Source organism: Ptychodera flava, chromosome 16 (genome assembly GCF_041260155.1).
Source record: "Ptychodera flava strain L36383 chromosome 16, AS_Pfla_20210202, whole genome shotgun sequence".
NCBI classification, from domain to species: Eukaryota; Metazoa; Hemichordata; class Enteropneusta; family Ptychoderidae; genus Ptychodera; species Ptychodera flava.
In genome coordinates this window covers 9,424,007-9,446,815 of record NC_091943.1, presented here as the reverse complement: position 1 = coordinate 9,446,815, position 22,809 = coordinate 9,424,007, and the positions used below count along the sequence as shown (strand labels likewise).

The window sequence follows — 22,809 nt, the reverse complement described above, 5'->3', positions numbered from 1 at the left end:
TACTATACACAATGTCATGCGCTGTATTGAATTTTGCAGCGCACACTTTGTTCTTTTCTGCAAATACTACCAACAACAACAATAATAACAACAACAATAAATTTACTGAGTCCAAATATATTTTTAATTTCGTCATTTTTAAATATTTAATGATCACGCGCTCATGCCCTCTCGCGTAAAACGTACAGGGAATACGTCGCAGATCAAAAGTTCAAATTCGAGCAGAAACCGTCGACGGCTCACAGAAAACGGTTGAAAATACATGTTGTCACACTCAGTATTACTTAGCAGAAGTAGGAGATGAGTCTTAGATAGTCAGTGTTAAAGTAAGTGCCGCTTGATTATTTCGAGCGAGCTAAATCAGCGACACCGATCGGTGTCTACCAAAAGTCAATGTGGTTACTCGCAGCCGTTCTGTGGCGATTACCCTTGACCAGAGCGCCATCTATACGCGCACGCCACAGTCGGTATAAGAATATCTGTAGACTTTGTACTTTATGCAAAAGTGATGTTGGAAATGAATTTCAATGTATTATGATTTGTCAAAGTGCACCTGCACAAGGTTTAAGAAATACTCTAATTCTATTTTTGATATTCAGGCTCAGCTGAAACACTTTGTCAAGGATGGCGTTCTTCAAATACATAATCGTTTGTTTATTACTGCAAACTGCAACTTTTGGCATTATTTTCATGATTCTATATTTGAATTAAAATTAGCTCTTAGAAATATTCTTTACTCAGAGATGTTTACTCTAGTATAATTATCCACTGAGTGGGACTGCATGGGGAGGTTTCAGTAAGAAAATTAATGAAGGAGTGCCGTACCCAAATATGGCCGCCTCCATGCAACTATAATGATAAACAGTATAAATGTACACATTAGAATCTTAACAACATGGTGCAACCTACTGAGAGGACGGGAAAGGGATTCACTCAATTTTGACAAAAAATTCTCCGTTTTTCACATTATATGGCAAGATTTTGAAAATGGCGGGAAATTAAAAATGAACAAAAATCTGTTCAATTTCTTGCCTATCCTGCAACAAGCAAACGTTGTTGAGGCATAGTTAATGACTATATAGTTCAATTTGGAAATTGCGATGAATATCTGAGGAAATTGGAGGTACCTTGATGTTGGATGAATTTCGCAGAGTTGCAGCTTATGGGCCTTTAATGAGCTGATGAAAGCTTATAACATGTAATTTTGAGATGGCTTTTTTTCATCTCTTGGAGTTTTTCAATCTTGTAATTCTTTTGTTTTGTATTTCATTTTATGCCAATGTCACGTATGTGTACACGGCTAAGTAATAAATAAATATATGAATAACGTACCGCTGCGATATCACAGCTAACGTCGAGTAAGCGTACAGAAAGTCAAATCGGTCTTCCGCGCAATGTTGAAAATTTCGCCGAATTTCTTCACTTCACAGCTAAATATTCCTAAAAGAGTTGCAGATTCCATTTCCGTATATGCTGCGCTTTCAAGTATGATATTTTGGCGAAAATTTAATGGAGGAATTTTTAAAATCACCCATAAGCAACGATCGTAACTCGTCATTTCATAAAAATAAGAGGGAATTTGAAACTAAAAAAAGGAAAACGATAGAGTTTTAGTTAACCTTCATGAGATTTGTTATTTTAAATATCGTGAGAAATAACAGCGAAATGTAAAGTAAAAACCCTTGTAATTATTGAAGGCTCCCTTAAAAGAAATGCAAGCCAAAAAATCTGAGTGACATGATAAACCTACTCAAAAACTAAATTATAAAAATACTGAATTACTAATTATTCATTCCACTACTAATTGCTTTATACACTAGCTTCAAATATTAATCATAACCAAATTGACATTTTATATCAGTCAATTTCAAAGCTTTTTCCATGTAAATTTATCTTGAAAGGTATTTCGGAACGTTCAATGACTGAATTCTGACTGAGTCTGTACCAAACTGCAAGCATCCCGGGCGAATTTCTTCTGACTAGGTTATTGAATATTATCAGGAATTATTTTGAAAAATTTCTCACAATCATGTGCAATTAGATTTGAATTGACTGAGTGTCATTTCTACCACGAGACAAATAAACAAATGTGCTTGAACTTAAGTAAAAACAGAAAATAGTAATATTCAGAATATTGATTTGACCATACGTTGGCAGGCTCACCACACAACCTTAAAAATTTGGAAAATCAAATGGAATTTAAAAGAAATGCGAGCCAAAACATCTGATTGTCATAATAAACCTCCTCAAAAACGAAATCATAAAAACACTGAATTACAGACCATTCATTCCACTATTAATTGCTATATACACTTTAAATATTAATCATAACCAAATTGACATTTTTAAATCAGTTGTTTTCAAAGCTTTATCCATGCAAATATATTTTGAAACGTATTTCAGCACATTCGGTGACTGAATTCTGACTGAGTCTCTACCAAACTGCTGGCCGCCCTGGCGAATTTCGTCTGACCAGATTATGGAATGTGATCAGAATTATTTTGTGCTTGAACTGAAGTGAAAAAGAAATTATTTTGTGCTTTTACTCAAGTAAAAAAAAGAAAGAGTTATTTTCAGAATGTTGATTTGAACATTCGTAGGCAGGCTCTTGAATTTGCTTTACCCGTTGCGTTGAAATGATCGCGTTTATAATTCACTGACAGTAAAGTATTTTTTCACCCAGACACGTTTATAGGCCGCGTCTGAGGTCATGGCCGCGTTTTATCCAACCCAAAGAGACGTGATATGTACAGGTACACTCAGCATGCTCAGTGATAACTGACAGCAATTTCAAAAAAGTGATTTGGAGACGAATATGTGCTTGAAGACTTTGGTATTAAGTGTGAATATCACAAGGAATTTTATGTTATAATCACAGGCACCACCGTAGTTGATAGCGCTTTTAGTGTAGTGTAGTCTACAACACTAACAGCGCTATCAACTACGGTGGTGCCTGTGGTCATAATTGGCCACATGTAAAGTTGAATGAAGGCCACATCACATTCGTAAAAATAGATACAAATTCCAAATGAGAGAAATTTAAGTATGTGTATGAGCTGTGCAGGGGTTTTATTAAAAACTGGCTGCCGGCGAAATTGACCGGTTACTCTCACGATTTCGCCAGTTTCTTTTTTGGAAAATTGGGACTCTTTCATCGATAAAATATTGTTTACCTTCTGAAATGTTCGGACAAGTATCACAAGCTGTGCTATCAAACTATTCAATGGGTTTTATGTGAAACAAAGTTAGTAGATGAGCACTGCGATCGCCGTGTAACACGTCTAGCGTGTATTGCCTGGGTAAAAATCGGAATTGCAATGGACAATTCTATAGGCTACTGAAATTGCCGGCACCCATGTGGTGACCTTTGTATCCGCCAATGAAAACGTGCGTACTACACCGGTGGGCGCTCATAAGCTCGATTCAAGATAGCCGAAACAGACTCGAGGGAGAAGTGATCGCGAGGTCAAGCTTCGCTGTACGATCTTGGGTTTTTAAAGCGCACCAAGGGACAAGAGAACAGTAATTACGTGGGTTTAAACTGTTTTCGAATGTAATGGCCTGACTTTTTTCTTACGAAAAAAACTTCTTGATTTATTACAGTTTGAATTTCAGAAGGCCGACCTGCGTTGCACTGCCATAGGGGTCAATGTGTACGTACAGTTACTCTGAGATCCATGTTAGCTTCTGAACGTACACATTTTCATATCCCATATCAAGGTTCTTACTTTGTTTCTATTTGTGAAATATGGTCACCAGAATCATTTTTAATCATTATTGATAATTAAATTATCATTTTTACCTCCCAAATGGTATTAATGTTCTTTATTTACCTATTTTCATACCCTACATCAGGGTTCTTAATTTAAAGCACAACATAGTGCAATAATGAAGTGTTTATCGTTTTCTGTGTTTAAAATATCACAGTGTTTCATCCAGGATGGCATCAACAGGGGGGATTTTCCCCTTTACCGGAAAATTTAGGGGGATTTCACCTGTTCATGTGTTCTACTTGTATCTTTAAGGTGTGACTGGCACGGTTTCATAGGGGCTGCGCCCCCCCCCCCCCCCCCGACAAATTACTTGGGGTGCCAACATGTCAATAGAGGGGGAATCCCCATCCCCTGTCTAGATGAAACACTGTATAATATCGTCTAAAATTTGTATTATTAATAATTTGTATTATTATAGTTTACCTCCTAAAAGCAACTAGAGGTTCTTAAAATACCGAGTTTCATACCATACATCAAGGTACTTTACTGTGAGCCGTAAAAAGTGATTTTTTTAGCTGATTTTCTGGAACCCGGCCCGACGACCGTTTGGTGGTCGTGGCACGCAGCTGCAAGCCGTCCACATTTTTACATGTATTTTAGCCCCATACTACAAAACTTAGTGAAACCCCTGGCTGTGTATGATATAGGCGGCCGGCCGGCCAGGGCGTCCAAAATTTTATTAGGAGTATATCATGAAAAGGGGCATATTGGACGCCCCGGCGCGGCCGACCGCCCTTGTCATACATAAAAAGCTCAACTCAGATGAAATACTAACTCGTTTATGTGATATCAATATTTCATAATTACGATTATTATTTTTAATAATAATGAAAATGATATCATAATTTAGACTATAAATTTCCAGTTTAATACCTGTGCAATTATTGCAGCTAGGAAAGTTGCCTGATACGTGCCCACATAGAATTGTTGTGCGCATAGGGAGTACCGTCAGCTGTAATCAATATATTCGCCCATCTAGGGAGCTCTATCCTCTCTACTGGCCATCTTCTGCTGTCCAACAAGTGCAGCACCGCAAGATGGCTTCCCCAATGAAAAGACGTCTGCTTCTCATATCCAACTCGACGCTGCACGGAAGTGGGTATTTGGACCACTGTCAGGATAACATCAAGAACTTCCTCGGCAGGTATTTGGCATTTCTGAACTTCTTTTCTTGCAAAAGTATCCGATACTTCGCCGCAACCTCTCCCCTGCTCATGCTCCGGTTGAAGAAGTAAATGTACACACTTCCGGTTTTCTGCTATCGGTACTTTGTGTCCTTCTGGTGCACACCCCCTTTCTCCATAATGTTTGGCCTAATTAGCAGCAGATACAATGATATTTATGGTCACAGTTCCCAAAAATGATATTGGGATGTGGTGATATCATAATTACTGTCGTACTTTCGGTGCGATGGACGTACACATGTGCAGTCATGCAAAACAACCATACGGTGTTGAGTGCACCTCTACCACTCTAGCAGGCTCTACATGTACCTAAGGCTCTACGCAAGACACGGAAGGATATGTTACCGAGACCAGGGTACTCTCGATCGGTTTCCAAGTAAACACTGACACAAACACAACACATGAAGCCATCCAGGCTTTCGTTTTTGTTTAATTGGGCCATCTTGTTGGGGTTTTTTTGTGGGTTTTTTTGTTTGTTTTTTTTGGTTTGTTTTGTTTTGTTTTTTTATATGGTTAAGTAAGTTGCTAAGAGAGAAGTTGTGGCCGAAACTCAAGCCTAGCTTCTCCACACATCTAGTGTGACTTTGACAAGTTTGGGTCTGAGCCAGAACAAGGTCCTCGATTGTTGCCCTCAACATATTCAATACACAGCAACACAACTATTCCGAAGACACTAAAGGTGACCATTGATCACTGCAGTGACCAGCATATATAACGTTCCACACACTTTTAGTTTCACTTTCTCTTTCTTTCTTTAAATCAGACAGTTGTTGGTCTGTATCACCATTTAAAGGCAAAGTCATGCATATTGGCTATAAGTTGACATAAATTGCTCATTCCTATCAACACCCATGGCTTCATAAAGAAAATCCTTTTAAAACCTGTTTTCATATCATACAATTATGAACCATACACGTTTGTGTCTCTTCCCAAGTATGCAAAAATGATACAGTGACTTTAAATTAATATGATACAATATTTGACACAAAAATAACAAAAACAGAATGTTTACATGCAGCGATAGGTACAGAAAGTTCAGTCTTCAGAACTTAAGAGTGCCTACACATGTGATCATAGCGATATAAGCATCTTCTACCATGCATAGCACAGTCATTTTCTTATACTAATTTTGTACAAGCAAATATAAAAAGAGTGTACATGGCTAGTCTAGATCCATACACGCAAGGATGAGAATTACTGATAATCCTAGGTTCTTTATTTTGGATTGTTTGTACTGAAAGCTGGATTTTAACTCTTTGAAAGCAGCTGTATTTTTTATACTTTCAGACCAAATGAACACAACTTTTTATTGGCTACCTTTTTAATCAGAATTTTTGGGAAAAATTAAAGAAATTGTCTGAAACTGAAAAAAATTGAATGCGGTATATTCTAAAAGGTGATAAAAATCGGCTTTGGCACTTCAAGGGATAAAGGAAGCTCATGTTTGATACAGTTATTCCTAAGAAGCTGATTTTTATCTCATAATTTTCTCAAAGCAGCGGGACAGTATAATTTTTAAGTGACATTTTTTTATCATGACTATATATGATTAGGAAAATATATTGAGAAAATCAATCTTTCATGTCACATACATATGTGTAGCTCACATAACAGATGCCATACTGGAGTCTGAAATTCATTTCTAAAACACAAGTATTTTTATTTTTTATTTTCATTTATTTGTTTATTTGAATCTGGCTCTAGGCCCATAGAAATATAAAAATACATAACACACACAAACAGCCTATCACTCCTATCAGTACAAAATTCACCACAAAATATTCCTCCAGTGTGTACATTGTAAATGAGTCTATATGTGTACACACGTAGATAGTCTCAATTTGAAAATTCTCCTTTTTTTGCCCTCCTAGTAAAATTGAGCGTGTGCTGTTCATACCGTACGCACTGGCAGATCGTGATGGATATGCTGCAGTTGCAAGAAAAAAATTTGAATCTCTAGGTGAGTTAAAGTTCCATGAAACAAAATTGTGATGTCATTTATAATAGACCGCTCACCAGGGTTTTCAAACTGGTAACATTAAGTTATCGTTCAAAAGTTGCAAACATTGAAAATTTATCTAGAAAATTAAGGCAGCCCTCAACAAGTTAACTTGAAAAAATTCATTACATCATTGCAGAAAAATTTCAGTGATCACAGTTCTTACAGATTCATACAAAAGACATTTCTTGAATGTAATATTCCTTCTTGATAAATGAAAATTATGATTTATTCAGTATTTGATACCAGAAGTGTGTGAGAATTTCACATTTGTGAAATTCATGCAGAGACTTGAAAAGAGGCAATACTAGATAATGAATTCTACCAGACTTTCCCATACTGAAAGCAAAGTTTGAAATGATATTTGTCTCCCAAACAAAATACTAGCAAGTTATTCATGTTTGGCAGGTGTATGCTTTTGTATGACTCTTCACAGATATACTTTTTGATCTCAATAAATTGAAAACAGAGCAGAAATTTTATTCGGTCAGGAAATGATCCATGCCTTAGTTAAGACTGTATTCTACAATCTAAGCCAATCTCTGATTGTATAATAAGACATAGTTGATTTTGGTTTCACACTTATATAACTAGGTGCAACATTTGGTATTCATTCATGTTTGCTACCTTGTCAACTTGCCACTTTACAGTCTGAGAATGTAGTAGTCAGGCAGGCTCTAATCCTTTGGAATGTGTGTGTGTGTGGAGGTCAAGGGTCAAACATGGTGTATGATTGCTTGGTTTTGATAATTGTCAAATATGACAAAAAAGAGTAGCATAACTTAATTCAAACGATTTACAAAATTTCTATTCAGAGTTTACGAGGAGCTTGAGAAATATCAAAGTATCAACAAAACGTATCTGAAGGGATTCTTAAGACTCACTATTCATATTCTTAAATTTCATGACATGGTGCTGATAATTTATTTTCATTTCATTACAGGTTACAAACTTGACAGTATCCATGAACAGCCAAATGCAGTGGATGCAGCCAACAATGCACAGGCAATATTTGTTGGTGAGAATTAACATAAAGTACTGATGTAGACAAATATGAAACATTTTTACCTTCATATTACTGTGGTTACTTCTTAAATCTGAATTGTTGTGAAAACTACAGCACAGAGCCTGGGCGGCCCTAAATTCATCATCATATAACTCAAGTTGTCATAAAATTACTCATTCTCATGAGACAGATAATTCGCTTTTGGAGTACATTGCTTCATTTCCAAATATCATGGTTTACCAAGACGTCAGTCGTTTCAGCATAATCACTCAAAACAGTGAGTCTGTGATCACATATAGCTGTGTGTGGATTTTGTCATCTACAATGATGGGGACTGTACTAATTCTTGTAACATTCCAAATTTTGCTGTGCTATGGTATGCAGTCAAACTGTTTTCAATAATGGATCTTGACAACAGTACAAAGCAGCTGTGAAATACAAGTGAAATTCGTGCTTTCCATGTCATAAACTTGTATACTTTCCTCCAGTATTGCTAACTACTACAATTTAATAAAAAATCACATTAGGTGAATTCTTTCCCACCATTTTCACAGAGAGGTTTCAGTTTGTCAACTGCTTTATTCCAAAGTGTGTTCTGTGTTGTTGTCCTACAGGAGGTGGTAACACATTCAGATTGTTGAAGACACTTTATGATGAGAAGTTAGTACCAATCATCAATAGGAGAGTATTACAGGTGATGATGATGTCTCCACATGAATTTCTTTCTCTTCAATGAAAAAATTCACTTCTCTTCAAACAAAAATGAACATGGAAAAGGTCACTGGTATTTCTTCAATATGTATGTTATAATGTAGGAATGTGGCACATCCTTCACAGAGTAATGATGAGAATCTGATTCACCCTTCTTCATCAAACACACAATATTTTTTTGGCTTCATTAGGGGTAGATGGTTTGTAAATTGATAAAACAACAGTGGTTTGCTGACATCTCTTCAAAATTGAGTGTTCATTGAGGTCAAATGCACCCCCAGAGTCAGATATTCAAAGTCTCAGATTTTTACAGTCATTTTTAGTCCCCACGGACACCGTCCGGGGGGACTTATAGGTTTGGTCATGTCCGTGCGTGCGTCCGTCCGTCCGTGCGTGCGTCCGTCCGTCCGTCCGTTCACGCAGATATCTCAGAGATGCCTGGAGAGATTTCATTCAAACTTGGTACAAGGATTACTTCATACGTCATACAGATGCACGTCGATTTGTTTTGTGATGCGATCCAATATGGCTGCCAGGCGGCCATTTTATTACGATTTTTTCATGTACAGAGCCATAACTCAGGCATGTTTCAACTGATTTTATTCAAAGTTGGTACAAGGACATTGACCAATGTCATAGATATGCACGTCAATTTTTTTTGTGATACAATCCAATATGGCCGCCAGGCGGCCATTTTATCACGATTTTTTCATGTACACAGCCATAACTCAGACATGTCTCAACCGATTTTATTCAAAGTTGGTACAAGGACATTGACCAATGCCATAGATATGCACGTCAATTTGTTTTGTGATACGATCCAATATGGCCCCAAGGCGGCCATTTTGTTACGATTTTTTCATGTATAGAGCCATAACTCAGGCATAACTCAACCGATTTTATTAAAACTTGGTACAAGGATATTGACCTATGTCATGCACATGCACATTGATTTGTTATGTGATACGATCCAATATGGCCGCCGTGTGGCCATTTTATCACATTTTTTCATGTCCAGAACCATAACTCAGACATGTATCAAGTGAATTTATTCAAAGTTGGTACAAGGAGATTCACCAATGTCATACATATGCACATTAATTTGTTTTGTGATACGATCCAATATGGCTGCTGTGCGGCCATTTTGTTATGATTTTTTCATGTACAAGCCATAACTCAGGCATATCTCAACCAATTTTAATCAAATTTGCTACAAGGACATTGACCTATGTCATACATATGCACATATATTTGTTTTGTGATACGATCCAATATGGCCACCGTGTGGCCATTTTATTATGATTTTTCCATGTCCTGAACTACAACTCACACATGTATCAAGCGAATTTATTCAAAAGTATTTTTATCACAGACCTAATGAAGAGGACTCTATCCTCTCTGAGGACCTGTAATCAAAGTACCCATTAACAAGTGGGGACTGTGTCATCAACGATGACTTGTTACCGGTAAACTGCATGTGTGGATTAATTTTGAAGTTTTTAAAGTGGATGAAGATTTTACCGTCTGAAAATGGAAACTAAATTTTCTTTGTCAATAGAGTTGACAAGGTAAAGAGGCCATTTTGAATTATTTCAACCTTTTGTAAATCTTCCTAATTTGTTTCTCAAATCTCAAACTTTGCATGGTGACCTGCAATTTTTAGCTACTATAAACTATAATCTATAGAAGCTATTGGGATGGGTATCCGTCCGGCGTCAGTCTGTATGTATGTATGTATGTATGTCCGTTTGTGAGGCGTCCGTCCACTCAAATATCTTGAGAACTGCTTTACTTACTGATTTGATATTTGTTGTGTAGATGCAAAATGTGATTATGAGACGCTAGTTTTTTTAATTTTTTGATATTGTTGAAAATATGCAAATTAGCCCAAAAAAAGACGTTTTTGGTAAAAAATCTTCTTCATACCGCTGGTCAGACAGCTTTGATATTTGGTATACAGGTCCCTAAGGATAACCCAACTTAGATTTGTTTAGATTGTGGTGAAATATGCGAATCTGTATTTTTAAGGAATTTTTTGTCATTTTTGGTCAAAAATTCCTTTCATCTAAACCGCTCATCTGACAGCTTTGATATTTCGCATACACGTTCCTACAGATGAACTAAAGATGATATATTGAATATATGATGAAATCTGAAATTTGTATTTTTGGTGCAATATTTGCCATTTTTGGTCGAAAAATGTGTTTCACAAAAACGACTTGTCTGATGCCTTTGATATTTGGTATACAGGTTCCTAGGGGTTGTCTTAGTGTAATGTATTGAAAGTTGATGAAATCTTCAATTTTTGTATTTCTGGGTCATTTTCGCCTTTTTTGGCTCAACTTTTGCCATTTTTGGTCAAAATCTTTGTTTCTCAAATGTTACTCATCTGATAGCTTTGATATTTGATAGACAGGCTCCTAGGGTTTATCTTAATGTAATATATTGAAATTATGATGCAATCTTCAATTGTGACTATTTTTGCAGCTAATTTTGCCATATTTGGTAAGACCATCCTGAAATGAGCTATCAAAGATACCCATCTTTGTCATCAACACGGGTCACAAAAAGTTATTCTCTACATAACACAGCAGAGCTCTATCAACTGTTGGGTCGCTTGTGTTTTCAAAACCGCTGGTCAGACAGCTTTAATATTTGGTATACAGGTCCCTAGGATGATCTTTATAATTTCATACAGTCAGGAAATACTCAATTTTGTATCCATGTCTATAGTAGCTTCAGGGACATAGGCCCTATGTTTAACCTTGTTAGTGAAAGAGAATGTTTTAAAGTTTCTGTGAAGTAAGTTCAAACAAAGGTTTAAAACTTCCTGTTCTGCAGAAATTACCTTAAGCATTCACAGGAAGCACATCTACAGCTCACCAAGATACTTGCAAATGTGACGAATTTGCTCATCCGCATGACCTCTGTTTGACCTCAAATCCAGGCATTTTAAATGTGCAATATCAGTATGCTGGACTGATGCCCTGAACTCAAATCCAGACATACAATATGCCAGACAGATGTCCGATCTGAACCAGTCTTGCAGGCATTTGGTATCTGTAATGAACACGTGCTAAATCATGTACAAATTGCAAATTTTTATTTTTCTTCCCACAAAGGGATTGCAGTGAGTATGGAATGAACATTTAACAAAGAATAATTATGTAAGATCACACAGGGGTCATGAAACGGTCAGTTTTCCCACCAGGGTAATATCAACTACTAGAGGTGTGATAGTATGTAAATAATTTATGCATACAAGCATTGTTTGGGTGTTCTCGTAACACTCAACAAAGTCTGTTAAACCAGTTCAATTGAAAAAAATAATTATAATGCAATAAATTTTGAATTTGTTACAAAATGAAGCAGTGATTTTGAAATATCAGTTACCACAGTGAATTTTGATAATGTCCATGTGCCTAGGAATTACAGGTAACTGATCTTTCTACTCTAAATATGGAGCAAATAGATACACTGTGTTTTTTGTTTCATACTGAGATATTGCTTTCCTTTTTGGACTGCAGGATGGTGTTCCGTACATTGGTTCGAGTGCAGGCACCAACGTGGCCACAGCAAGCATCAACACCACTAATGATATGCCCATTGTCTATCCGCCAAGTTTCACAGCATTGCAGCTGGTTCCATTCAACATCAACCCACACTACTTAGATGCAGACCCTAACAGCAAACACATGGGGGTGAGACATCTTGTCGATTGCTTATGTCAATATTTGACTTTTTTGAATTATGTATCAAATTTATATGTACACAGGAATGGCATTATCTGATAAAGTCTTATCATTTGCCGCCCATTTTCTCTTACAATTTCTCTTGTATTCTTTGTGTGACAAAGAAAATAAAATTTGCTGTACAACAGTGGAGTTGCAAAAAGTGACCTAAAGATTACATTTAATACATTACATTACAGTAGAGTACAGCACAGCACAGCACAGCACAGTACAGTACAGTACAGTACTACAGTATAGCAATGTACTGTACTGTACTGTACAGTACTTTGAATACTCAAAACATGTTTATAATTTTTTCATCACAAACTAACGGTATGTTCAAAACGCCAGTCCCTAAATGATAGCTGTTACTCATGTATGAAACGGATATCATAAAAGTTACAGATATATCTGAATTCTGAATGCATATCGCAGGACATCTTTGAAGGACTATGAAGAGGTGTCACAGATCAAGAGATAGACAGGTTTGAAATTTGCAAACAGCGCCACCAACGTGAAGTCTGAAAAATGTAAAGTTGTATAGTTCATCTCTTCCTGAAGGATTGAACCCTGGTTTGCATTGAATTGCTATTAGCTGTATCAATGTTTCATTTTCCATTGTGCAGGAAACACGAGAAAAAAGAATTATGGAATTCCATGAAGAAGAGGATAGCAAACCAGTGCTGGTAAGTCAAAAGATTATTCTCAGGGACAGGCAAGTTTCACCTATGACAGTAGTCGTACATACAGATCCCTTACAGTACTGCTGAAAACAAAGAATTGAAGAAAAACATTATGACAGGTAGTGTAATAATTATACAGATGTTCCGCTGACTCCTTACATTTATTTGCAGGTGTATGTGTTCTGAATTGTGTACAGGTTGTGTGATTTTTCAAATATGTCATTATTACAGATGAAAGTCTGGGGACAAAGCCAGTACTGTGACAATGTTGTATTCCAGATATTGCAAGTTTTCCTTCTTCTGTTAATTCTGTTAAAAACACCATCAGTTTGGGTGCCACCTTTCTTCCAAGACTTCTTTCCATTATCTTGCTTTTTGCGTAGGCTTTCTGACTGTCATTGTCCATCACGATGGCATAGCAGGACTTTTAAGTGGTCACCTTACCATAGCAACTGCCGTGTTTTGCTGCAATAATGTAAACTGTGTGACCTATTTGTACCATTGAGGGTTTGAAAATGTGTGTAGAACCAGTATAAACCACTGCTGTACATGTAGGGTTTTAGTATTTAGCTAGGCAATGACAATTTCTTCTCCTTCAAATTTAAATGATTTAACCATGCAGTATTACAGTGTCCAATGCTAATATTAATATATATATATTATATATATATATATATATATATATATATATAATATATATATATATATATTATATATATATATATATATATATATATATATATATTAAAAACTATCTACTGTTGATTGACCAATCAGAGTGCTTAATTCAGGGTGTTTTATTTACTCGTAAAGCCTTGGTCACCAAATTCCAGAAACGAATGACAGCGCCGTAGTAAAGTACTGTCCAATCAAAAGTGAACATGTCATATTCTGTAGACATCTGGAGGTACTTTTGAATATTCAAATTTGGTAACACAGCGGAAACCAGCTGCAACACAAAATCTGCTGTGCCCTAGGGCATTTATATAATGTGCCCTAGGGCATTTATAGGATGTTCCATTACATTGGAAGGCTATTTCACAAATAAAAGTTTTAATTCATATCCTAAACATGTTACATTGACAAAGGGGACGGTTGACGTAAACACATTGAAAACGAAAATATATCAGTTAGGGGCGATAGTTTTTAAGTCGGATAAAACCCTCGTACTCGGGCTTTATCCTATACTTATATATATATATATATATATATATATATATATATATATATAATATATATATATATATATATAATATATATATATATATATATATATATACACAAAATGTATACAATGTGCCCTCCCGGTTATCACCATAATGGCTTTATGGCAACCTCTGAACTTGGGCACAGAGTGTACGATATATATATATATATATATTATATATATATATATATATATATATATATATATATATATATATATATATATATATATATATATATATATATATATATATATATATATATATATATATATATATATATAAATATGTGTGTGTGTAACTCTCTGCTTTTAACATTGGGCACTGACTGTAATTTTCCATGAGGACATCTGTATACTTCGATATATATAGATAGAAAATTTGACACACTCAGGCAAGAGCAATAATGACTGCATATGTGGCATGAATTTATCAAAACAGGATGATATAACAGTTGCAGAGTGCTTTACTGCTGGTACATGTACATCCTACCAGCATATTTACATTCTGGCGTGAGAGGTTAAAAATGAATTTTTGGATGATCTAGCGTGTGTTCCAACTGTGATGTATTGTGAATACAGCACGGTATTTTTCAAATCGCGACCACTCAGTTGATTTCTCGAAATCAGTATCCTGATATGATATAATGTGAGGTTCTTATGAAAATACTGCAAAGGATGCACGAGGACATTGGCGCAGTCTATCGCCCGATGCGAGGGCGATAGACTGCGCCAATGTCCTCGTGCATCCTTTGCGGTATTTTTGTGATAACCTTATTATTATATACATCTTACATTCCTGACTGGGGCATCAAATTGTCAGATTAATGACCGTTTTCATGCAATGTCAACAATTTTTCTTCCGATTTTATCGCGCCAGTGTGGAACGCTGTCTCGGATGCGCTTCTGCAAGTTTTGGTGTGTGTGCATTACACACTACGTAAGGTACAGAGCGCGCACATGCTCTGGCTCTGGTCCAATGGGTCCCTTGAAACCATTCAACAGTGAACGAGCAGATACAGCCGCAAGGGATGGGGGCACCTGAAAACCGTTCGTGTTACGGAACCGGCGTTCCGTACGGCTTTTTTGAGCGCACGCAAAATCCTGTTGTTCTCGATGGTAGATGTATAATAATTATCTATATTGGGTGACATTTGATTTTAAGACAATTGTATGCCATTTACACCATACTTTATACATATCCATCAATAGTTTCAATACTTTTAGTGAAGTTTCATGTGGGGAAATTTAGATGTAGTGTTAAATGCGGGGAAATTTACATGTAGTTGAAAATATTAATGCCATGCAGTTACTCATGAAAAAATATGACAATGTCAAGATGAAAAACCTTTCAAGTGTATAATCATTAAGGTCAGAGGTCTTACAAGTTATCTTGGCAGTGTGATAATGTTATCAGTGGAATTACTGATTTTGCTGTTTTTGCATGCTTACTCACTCTCTCTCTCTCTCTCTCTCTCTCTCTCTCTCTCTCTGTATCTCTCTCTCTCTCTTACTCTCTCTCTCTCTCTCTCTCTCTCTCTCTCTCTCGCTCTGTATCTAGGCTCTGAGAGAAGGCTGCATGTTATTGGTAGAGGGAGACACATCAGTATTGCAAGGCAAAACTAAAGCAAGATTGTTTCAAAAGTAAGTTTCAACCTGTTCACCTTCCCAATTTTAATAACCTTGACGTGTACCTGGCTGAGACTCATTTACATAACAATAACCAATTCTCATTTCATAACCAGTCGACCATTTATTTTTTAATGAAATGCTAATTCAAGAATAACTGTAAAATATAATATATGATGAATTAAACATATGGATAACACGAAGAATTAGCAAAATAGAAAGAGTAAGGGTTGTTTTCAAATGAACAATACACACAGTATTGATCATCATTTTAGTCAGAGAGCCGTTGCATCCTATGCAGTGGTCACATAACTGTGACATGGTCATGTTCTGCCAAGGTTAAGGTAGAACACATCTCAGGGACAGATGGTCGACTTTCAACAATTCTTTTCTGATCTACCACTTGTGGGGTTCATTTTAAAGCTCTTGGAGAAAGAAAAACTTTTACCATCTTAGTTTTTGGAAAATCCAAAATTAAATTTTTCCCCCACAGAGTTAACACAGGAATGGCAGCCATTTTGAATTTCAAATATCACAAAATGTTGGGAAATTTGTTTCGTTAGTTCCCAACTTTGCTAGGTGACCCCCATTTTATTGTTAATTTGGTAAGAGAATGGTTGAAAGTTTCATTCAGGAAAGTTTGAGCAAAAGTTTAAGTCTTTCACTTTTGAGGCACATACTACCTTAAATAAAGCAATCTTTGGTAAAGTGAGCTTTTTCAATTAAACGCATCACCAGGCTTGCAAGAACAGCAAATTGTTGCACAATTGTTACATTGACAGTTTGTTGCAGTCTCTTTTTACTTAAAGCTCTGTTAGTCGATATACTTCTCTTATGTTTGCAGTTTTTGTTTCTGCTTATTCCTAATTCAATTTAATTTCAAGATGCTTTTGTGTGGAAAGGCACTTTGATGATCATAAAAATCCAATGATAAGTCAGCTGATATCAACAAGTCTTTTATTCAATTGTAGTTTATTCGATTAAGATGAAAACATATGCAGTAGTTTTATTCAGTCACTGCAATGGTTGCAAAACACAGACGGTGTTGAAAGCCCTGCGATAGTATTGTTGAGAGTTCCAGAAAGAAAGATGTAATTATTAATATGAGTTAATAAAGTTGGCATGTTATGACTCACTCTTTCATTAAAGAATACTCAAAACAGAGATGTGGTATCTGTTTGTTGCAATCAAAAAGACCCCAAAACTTAAAATAATTGTGCAATGTCAGGGTGCAACTTCCTTTGAGTGTGTCACTTCAATTAGAAATTTGACTGCAAAAGTGCTAGCAACCCGCAATAACAATTATAGAAGCTCCCAGAAATGTGTTGGTCATTTGTTGGCAGTACTTGTATAATAACATGTGTACCAGCATTCATGGCAAGTAAACCATTGAATGAGAATTTTTGAACTTTGTGGTTACGTAATTAATCAACTTCAATTGTAATTGGCACTTCCTTACAATACACCCATGTAATTTCCTCATTTTTGATGTATAACTGATTAGTTCTAAAATTATGACATTGACATATAAAATAATTATTGACCATATTGCTATGTCCCTGTATGGCGTGGCTTTAGAATGCTTGATACTTTAGTTAAGGGAAATTCCAGATCTTAATTTGAGCATGGAATTTGAAAATATATCAGTATGTTTTACCAATCAGATGAGTAGTAAAAGGCATGGATAAGATGACACATTATGATTATATACCTGCCTTTGAGCTGTTGAAGTTTTATCGTGCAGCAAGGTTTGGTATGGATGGATTATGAACACAAAACATCCATGGCCACTTTACTATTGCAGTCAGAAATTCTGTTTGTACAAAGGCAAAACCAGCTCTATTTGGGGTTGTAAATGAGAGTTTACGATTGGCATCCTGTGTTCAAGATTGAGATATAATGGAACATTACCATGCACTGGTGAATGGAAGTGGTATCTTTTGTCTCAATTTTTAACACAAGGTAGTTAGATCTCATTTACAACCCTTGGCAGGGTCTGTTTTGTCTTTATACAAGCAGAATTTCTGACTGTATAAAGGTACCGCTTTCAGCAGTAAAGTTGACAAAGTGGCCACGGGTGTATAATTGATGTGTTATTGGACATGACTTCACCTTTGACCTCACAGCAGCTCTATTGAAACACTTTGAAAACAAGACAGCATTCGCTATTTCTTTTTTGCAAGTATAAACCAACTTTGAGTCATTCAGTGTGCAAAGGCCAGTCCAAAAGTTTTCAATTTATTGGAAATAATTCTGCTGAACTACAAATTCTTCATGAACACTGCACTGTGCATGATGAATATCTCTGTGCTGCTAAGTTGGATTTACTGAATGCGTTCCTTGTCTGTACTTAATCACAGGTTATTCAAAAATACAGAGATTGTATGTCCTTCCACATTGTATGTTTTGGTATTGGACACATACTCAGCTGCAAAATGTAATCCCGGTATTTAGAAAATATTTTGATAATACTAGTATCAGAATATACTGGTGATAGGTTTGTAAGCTATATAGTAAGGTATCCAAAGAATTGGTTTCCCACATGAAGGATGGCTTTCCAGATCTTTATTTATTTATTTGTTTGTTTGTTTGTTGTTTAGTTATTTATTTATTTGTTTATTTATCTATCTTCAAGTGTTTCTAAAACAATTATGTTTGTTATTTTTCAGAGGAAAAGAGCCAACAGAGCATGACATTGGATCAGACTTTACTTTTCTTCTGTAGTAGTGACTAGATTTCTTCCATGGATGTCAGCTGTCATCGGTTTTATCACTGTGGATGTAAATTCTCGACTATAGTTTTCCAAAGGCTCCTGTGCCTGCTTCTCAATATCTACTTGGAGAAAATTCAAGATTATGAATTCAGACTTCCATAAGAGGACAAAGATAAAAGTAGTGTCGACTCCAGGATGCTGAAATCATAATTCAAATCTTAAACATTGTGGTTTAGAATTTCCAAGATATAGCAAATTATAATATAAGATTCAGCGTTTCCATAATTATGTGTGGATTACTACAATATGATGTGCTTGTGCTTTCAGTTTCTGTATGAGCGCATAATTATTTACAACTTTCTTCTACCTTAATTTTTATCTGATTTACTGAACCATAGTGTATGCTTTGTTAATTTTCAGCTTTTCACTAATAAGAGATACAATTAGGAATGCTATTCAACTATATGTTTCCACTCGACTGCTTTCAGAGCGGAATTGTATTTGATCTTGTCAATCTAATCTGATCCTGTTAAAAGGTGTTCATCAGATCTCAGCACAGATCTATATTCTCTCTTACACTGCTGTCATTCAAATCACATTTCTGATACACACAATGTAAAATTCACAATTAAAGACGGCAATCAAATTGTCAGGTATTAGATTCCAAAGAAGTCATGTACATCTCAGATGAATGAAACTTTAAAACTCATAAACTGTTTTTATTCAGTTACGGGACTTTGGTTAATATTTAGATATCGCCTCGTGCTTTTGAGACATCTGTGTTGCTTTGGCAGAAAATCGATGTGAATTTAAATGAAAGTACAACTTGTTCATTTGATTATTTTTCAAAGTGAGACGCTAATTTATGTTGAGATATCAATAGATATAGGAGAGTAACTTGCGTATTATGTCCTTCAATTTCGTTATTAACTGATTTAGAGTTGCAGAAATATTTCAAAGTCTTTTGTATTGGTGTGCAATTCTACGGATAGATTTCCCTATGATCGCTCATGTCACATGCAAATATATCGACGTATGGCTTTCAAAATTTGTGGCTTTAAATTTTTTTGTTTGTTTGTTTGTTTGCTTGTTTGGTATTTGGTGTTAATACTATTGCTACCACTGTTAAAGCTCTCACCTGAAAGCTTTGTGCCAGAGACGATTTTATAAATTATGAACGGTAACTGACAAAATATGCTTCCGATCACCGTCAACTGTGACACGCAGAAGAAGACTGTTTTGTAACACGACTTCTTGCGGGTAAGTTACTTTTGACGGAGATAGTTCGGGTGAAAAATAATGCGGACCTTTGAGTTTTGATACCCGAATTGGTGCTCGTTTGGTTTGAACATTAATTTAAAACATTTTTGTAAAGATGAGTGTGTGAAAGAAGGATCAAGCATTCTGTGATAATATAAGGAGTTATAAGGCCCATGGAAATTATAGCAATGAACATGAATTTCTTCAAAAACTACCACTGGTTGCAATTTTCTCCAATAACTCAAAATTTACGTGGACTTGCCTGCAAGAAAAATTGATCGGTAGAGAGCATTCGTGCCACTGAATGTTTTAAAATAGGAAAATTTAGCTCAAATCTACTGTGGTGGCCCAAGGGAAATTAATTTGTTCCAGTTAGTTTAAAATAACTGCACTTCTTTGTATGACTGGGATACTTGCTGGTTGTTTTGCATACGACGTCAGTGCGTAATTGGTGACATAAGCGGACCGCTAATACGCGTACAAAGGTGTCGCTGAAAGAAGTTGGAACTGACGAGTGATGATGTAGAACTTGAACTAGTTTATTGAATATGGAACTATGGCTAGGTCTCACGCCCCAGCCGCTGATACATCAGTCTGTGAGTCTGACTGTGAGTGCGTGGCTGCGTTAGTCGGTGCCTTTGCCTGAGTTAGTCCTGTCCTCTGAGTTAGTGTGCCATTTATACAGTATCGTTGCTATGTCGGATACTGACGCCATATAGAGTACAGTAACATGACATACAATGCTTTGATTTCTACCAACGTAAGAAAAGATACAAAAGTACAAATTATAACTTGTCCGTACGTGGCATACTACAAGTCTTTTGTTTCAAACCCACGCCATGAATAGATTAAAATGATAATAAGGCTGTGCTCACAAAAAATGGTTAGGGGGGGGGGGCTGGAGGAATTCAGGGGGGATTCGAAAATTTTGGGGGTAGTAGAGGGGGGGACTTGAAAATTTTGCTCTGCCTGTAGGGGAACTTGAAAATTTTTTGGTTCCCTTTTATGTTTTACATTTTCCAATTCCAAGTTTTTGTAGGTAATTCAATGAAAATGAATACCATTTTTATGTCATCCAATTGTTGTAATGTTAGTAATCATTTAACAAAATCTAGAACCATTTTGTCACATTTCATGACTTTTATCTCGAAAAAATTTAAACGTGTGTGATTTGTCGTAAAAAAACAAACGAGCCTAGTAACAGGGTAGAAGCTGCAACTGTTGATGATTTTTGCAATATTTCTATGTGATATATCAACTACAGTTTCTTGCTTCTCCCTACAGCATAATCAAACACACAATATTAGTTTGTCGACAACGCCTGTATATATAAATATGTATTAGGTGATAATTTAATCAGTGACAGTCAGTTGTCAGTGATACAAATGCATGGTACACATACACGGGCTGTGATAGCACGCTGAATACTGGACATGCTGTATGGAGTAGAACAAGAACGCAGTTGTATAAACTGAACAAAAATATTGTCAAAATTATCAAAGTTAATACAGCTACTGCCTACGGGCAGTGTCACTATCAGATACTGCCCTGCTACTGCAGTGTCACCGTCACTGCATACCTGAGCAGTGACAGAGATAGCTCTGACTCTGATGTACTTGGTAGTTGAAGAAGAGTTTGGGTCAAATGACGCTCATGACAGTAAAACATACTTGTACACAAGATTAGGCCAGAGAGCAACACATGGGAGACCAGGAGACTTTCTGGCATATGAGAATAGTATTAAAGAAAAAAGATGGGGTCTAAATTTTCATATTCACGTCATAAAATAATACAAAAGTAAAACTTTGAACAGTAAAGACTAGATGAAAAAATATGTGACTAAATGGAATTATTTATTCTTTAACAAAATTTGCCATTATTACACCCAAAATTTCAGAGATTAAAACAATTATTTGATGGAATATTGTGACCTTCCAGGTGTGAATTTTAAATAGCATCTAATTCTTGTACTTTTGAAATAAATTTTAGGTAGGTCACTGTGCTCAGTTTTTTACAATATGGCAATTAGCCAGAATTCACAATTTGCATACTCTCTCATGATCGTCATTTTGTGTGCTCTTTGACAGGAGCAATTACCTGGCCAGAGTTGGATTAACTCAAGTTGGCTTAGACTGATAAATCCAAAAAGTTCACTGAGGCGTTTATCAATTTAAGAACTTGCCTTAGAAATATGACTTTACAAAGTACTAATAACAGGTATGTTGAACATCTGCGAGCAGAATGGCGCCATACGTGATTATTTTATCTGCGCGCACATCCTTTACAAATATGCGTGCTTGTGATAGTTGGGGGGACTTGAAAAATTTTGATCATATAGAAGGGGGGCATTTGAAATTTTTTAGGGCATTGAGGGGCGGTGAGAAAAAAAATTAAGATTTCAATCTCGATTCCTCAAGCTCCCCCCCCCCCCATCATTATTTGTGAGCGCAGCCTAACAGCTTAATATTACAAGTGGTTGAAATACAATAGATCATGGAGGTTGTGTGCAGAGTACCTGCATGACAAGGATAAGTTACTGGGGAATCTTTAAAGTGTAAATGAGTAAGACCATGCTGTCGATACTGTGCTGGTATTTCGTGGCGCCAGTATTGTTATAGTCCAAATCGAGTGGAATTGCGCGGGATTTGTCGCGTTCAAGGACGCAACTGTATCGTGAGCGTGAAATATCAGTTTTCTTTGCGCTAATTTGGAAGATTATGACACGGGGACAAAGGCTAGATAATGGTCAATGTATACGAATTATTGATATTTGTAGGGAGTTTGCTCATTAATATTAGTGGGAAAATGACGAGAAACAAAGCTTTATCGATGGTCATGTCATCACTACATATGAAACAGTAATTTCACGTTGAAAACTTACAATTAAACAGGGTTAAAAGGCTTAATATTGGCAAG

At 36.1% G+C, this 22,809-nt stretch overlaps 1 protein-coding gene across 1 annotated transcript; it reads left to right on the top strand.

Moving 5' to 3' along the window:
* Positions 1 to 4,758: 4,758 nt before the first annotated feature.
* On the top strand, positions 4,759 to 19,186 carry LOC139152756 (alpha-aspartyl dipeptidase-like). The gene is made up of 8 exons (XM_070726081.1): positions 4,759 to 4,917; positions 6,829 to 6,917; positions 7,900 to 7,974; positions 8,577 to 8,656; positions 12,201 to 12,374; positions 13,031 to 13,090; positions 15,853 to 15,935; positions 18,590 to 19,186. Exons 1-8 carry the CDS (start codon positions 4,811 to 4,813, stop codon positions 18,642 to 18,644), a joined length of 723 nt encoding a protein of 240 aa, XP_070582182.1. The 5' UTR covers positions 4,759 to 4,810; the 3' UTR covers positions 18,645 to 19,186.
* The last annotated feature ends 3,623 nt before the right edge of the window (positions 19,187 to 22,809 follow it).

Coding starts and splice junctions, on each gene's coding strand:
- LOC139152756 (XM_070726081.1), top strand. CDS start 4,811: ATGGCTTCCCCAATGAAAAGACGTCTGCTTCTCATATCCAACTCGACG. Junction 4,918..6,828: donor ATCAAGAACTTCCTCGGCAG/GTATTTGGCATT, acceptor TTGCCCTCCTAG/TAAAATTGAGCGTGTGCTGT. Junction 8,657..12,200: donor TCAATAGGAGAGTATTACAG/GTGATGATGATG, acceptor TTTGGACTGCAG/GATGGTGTTCCGTACATTGG.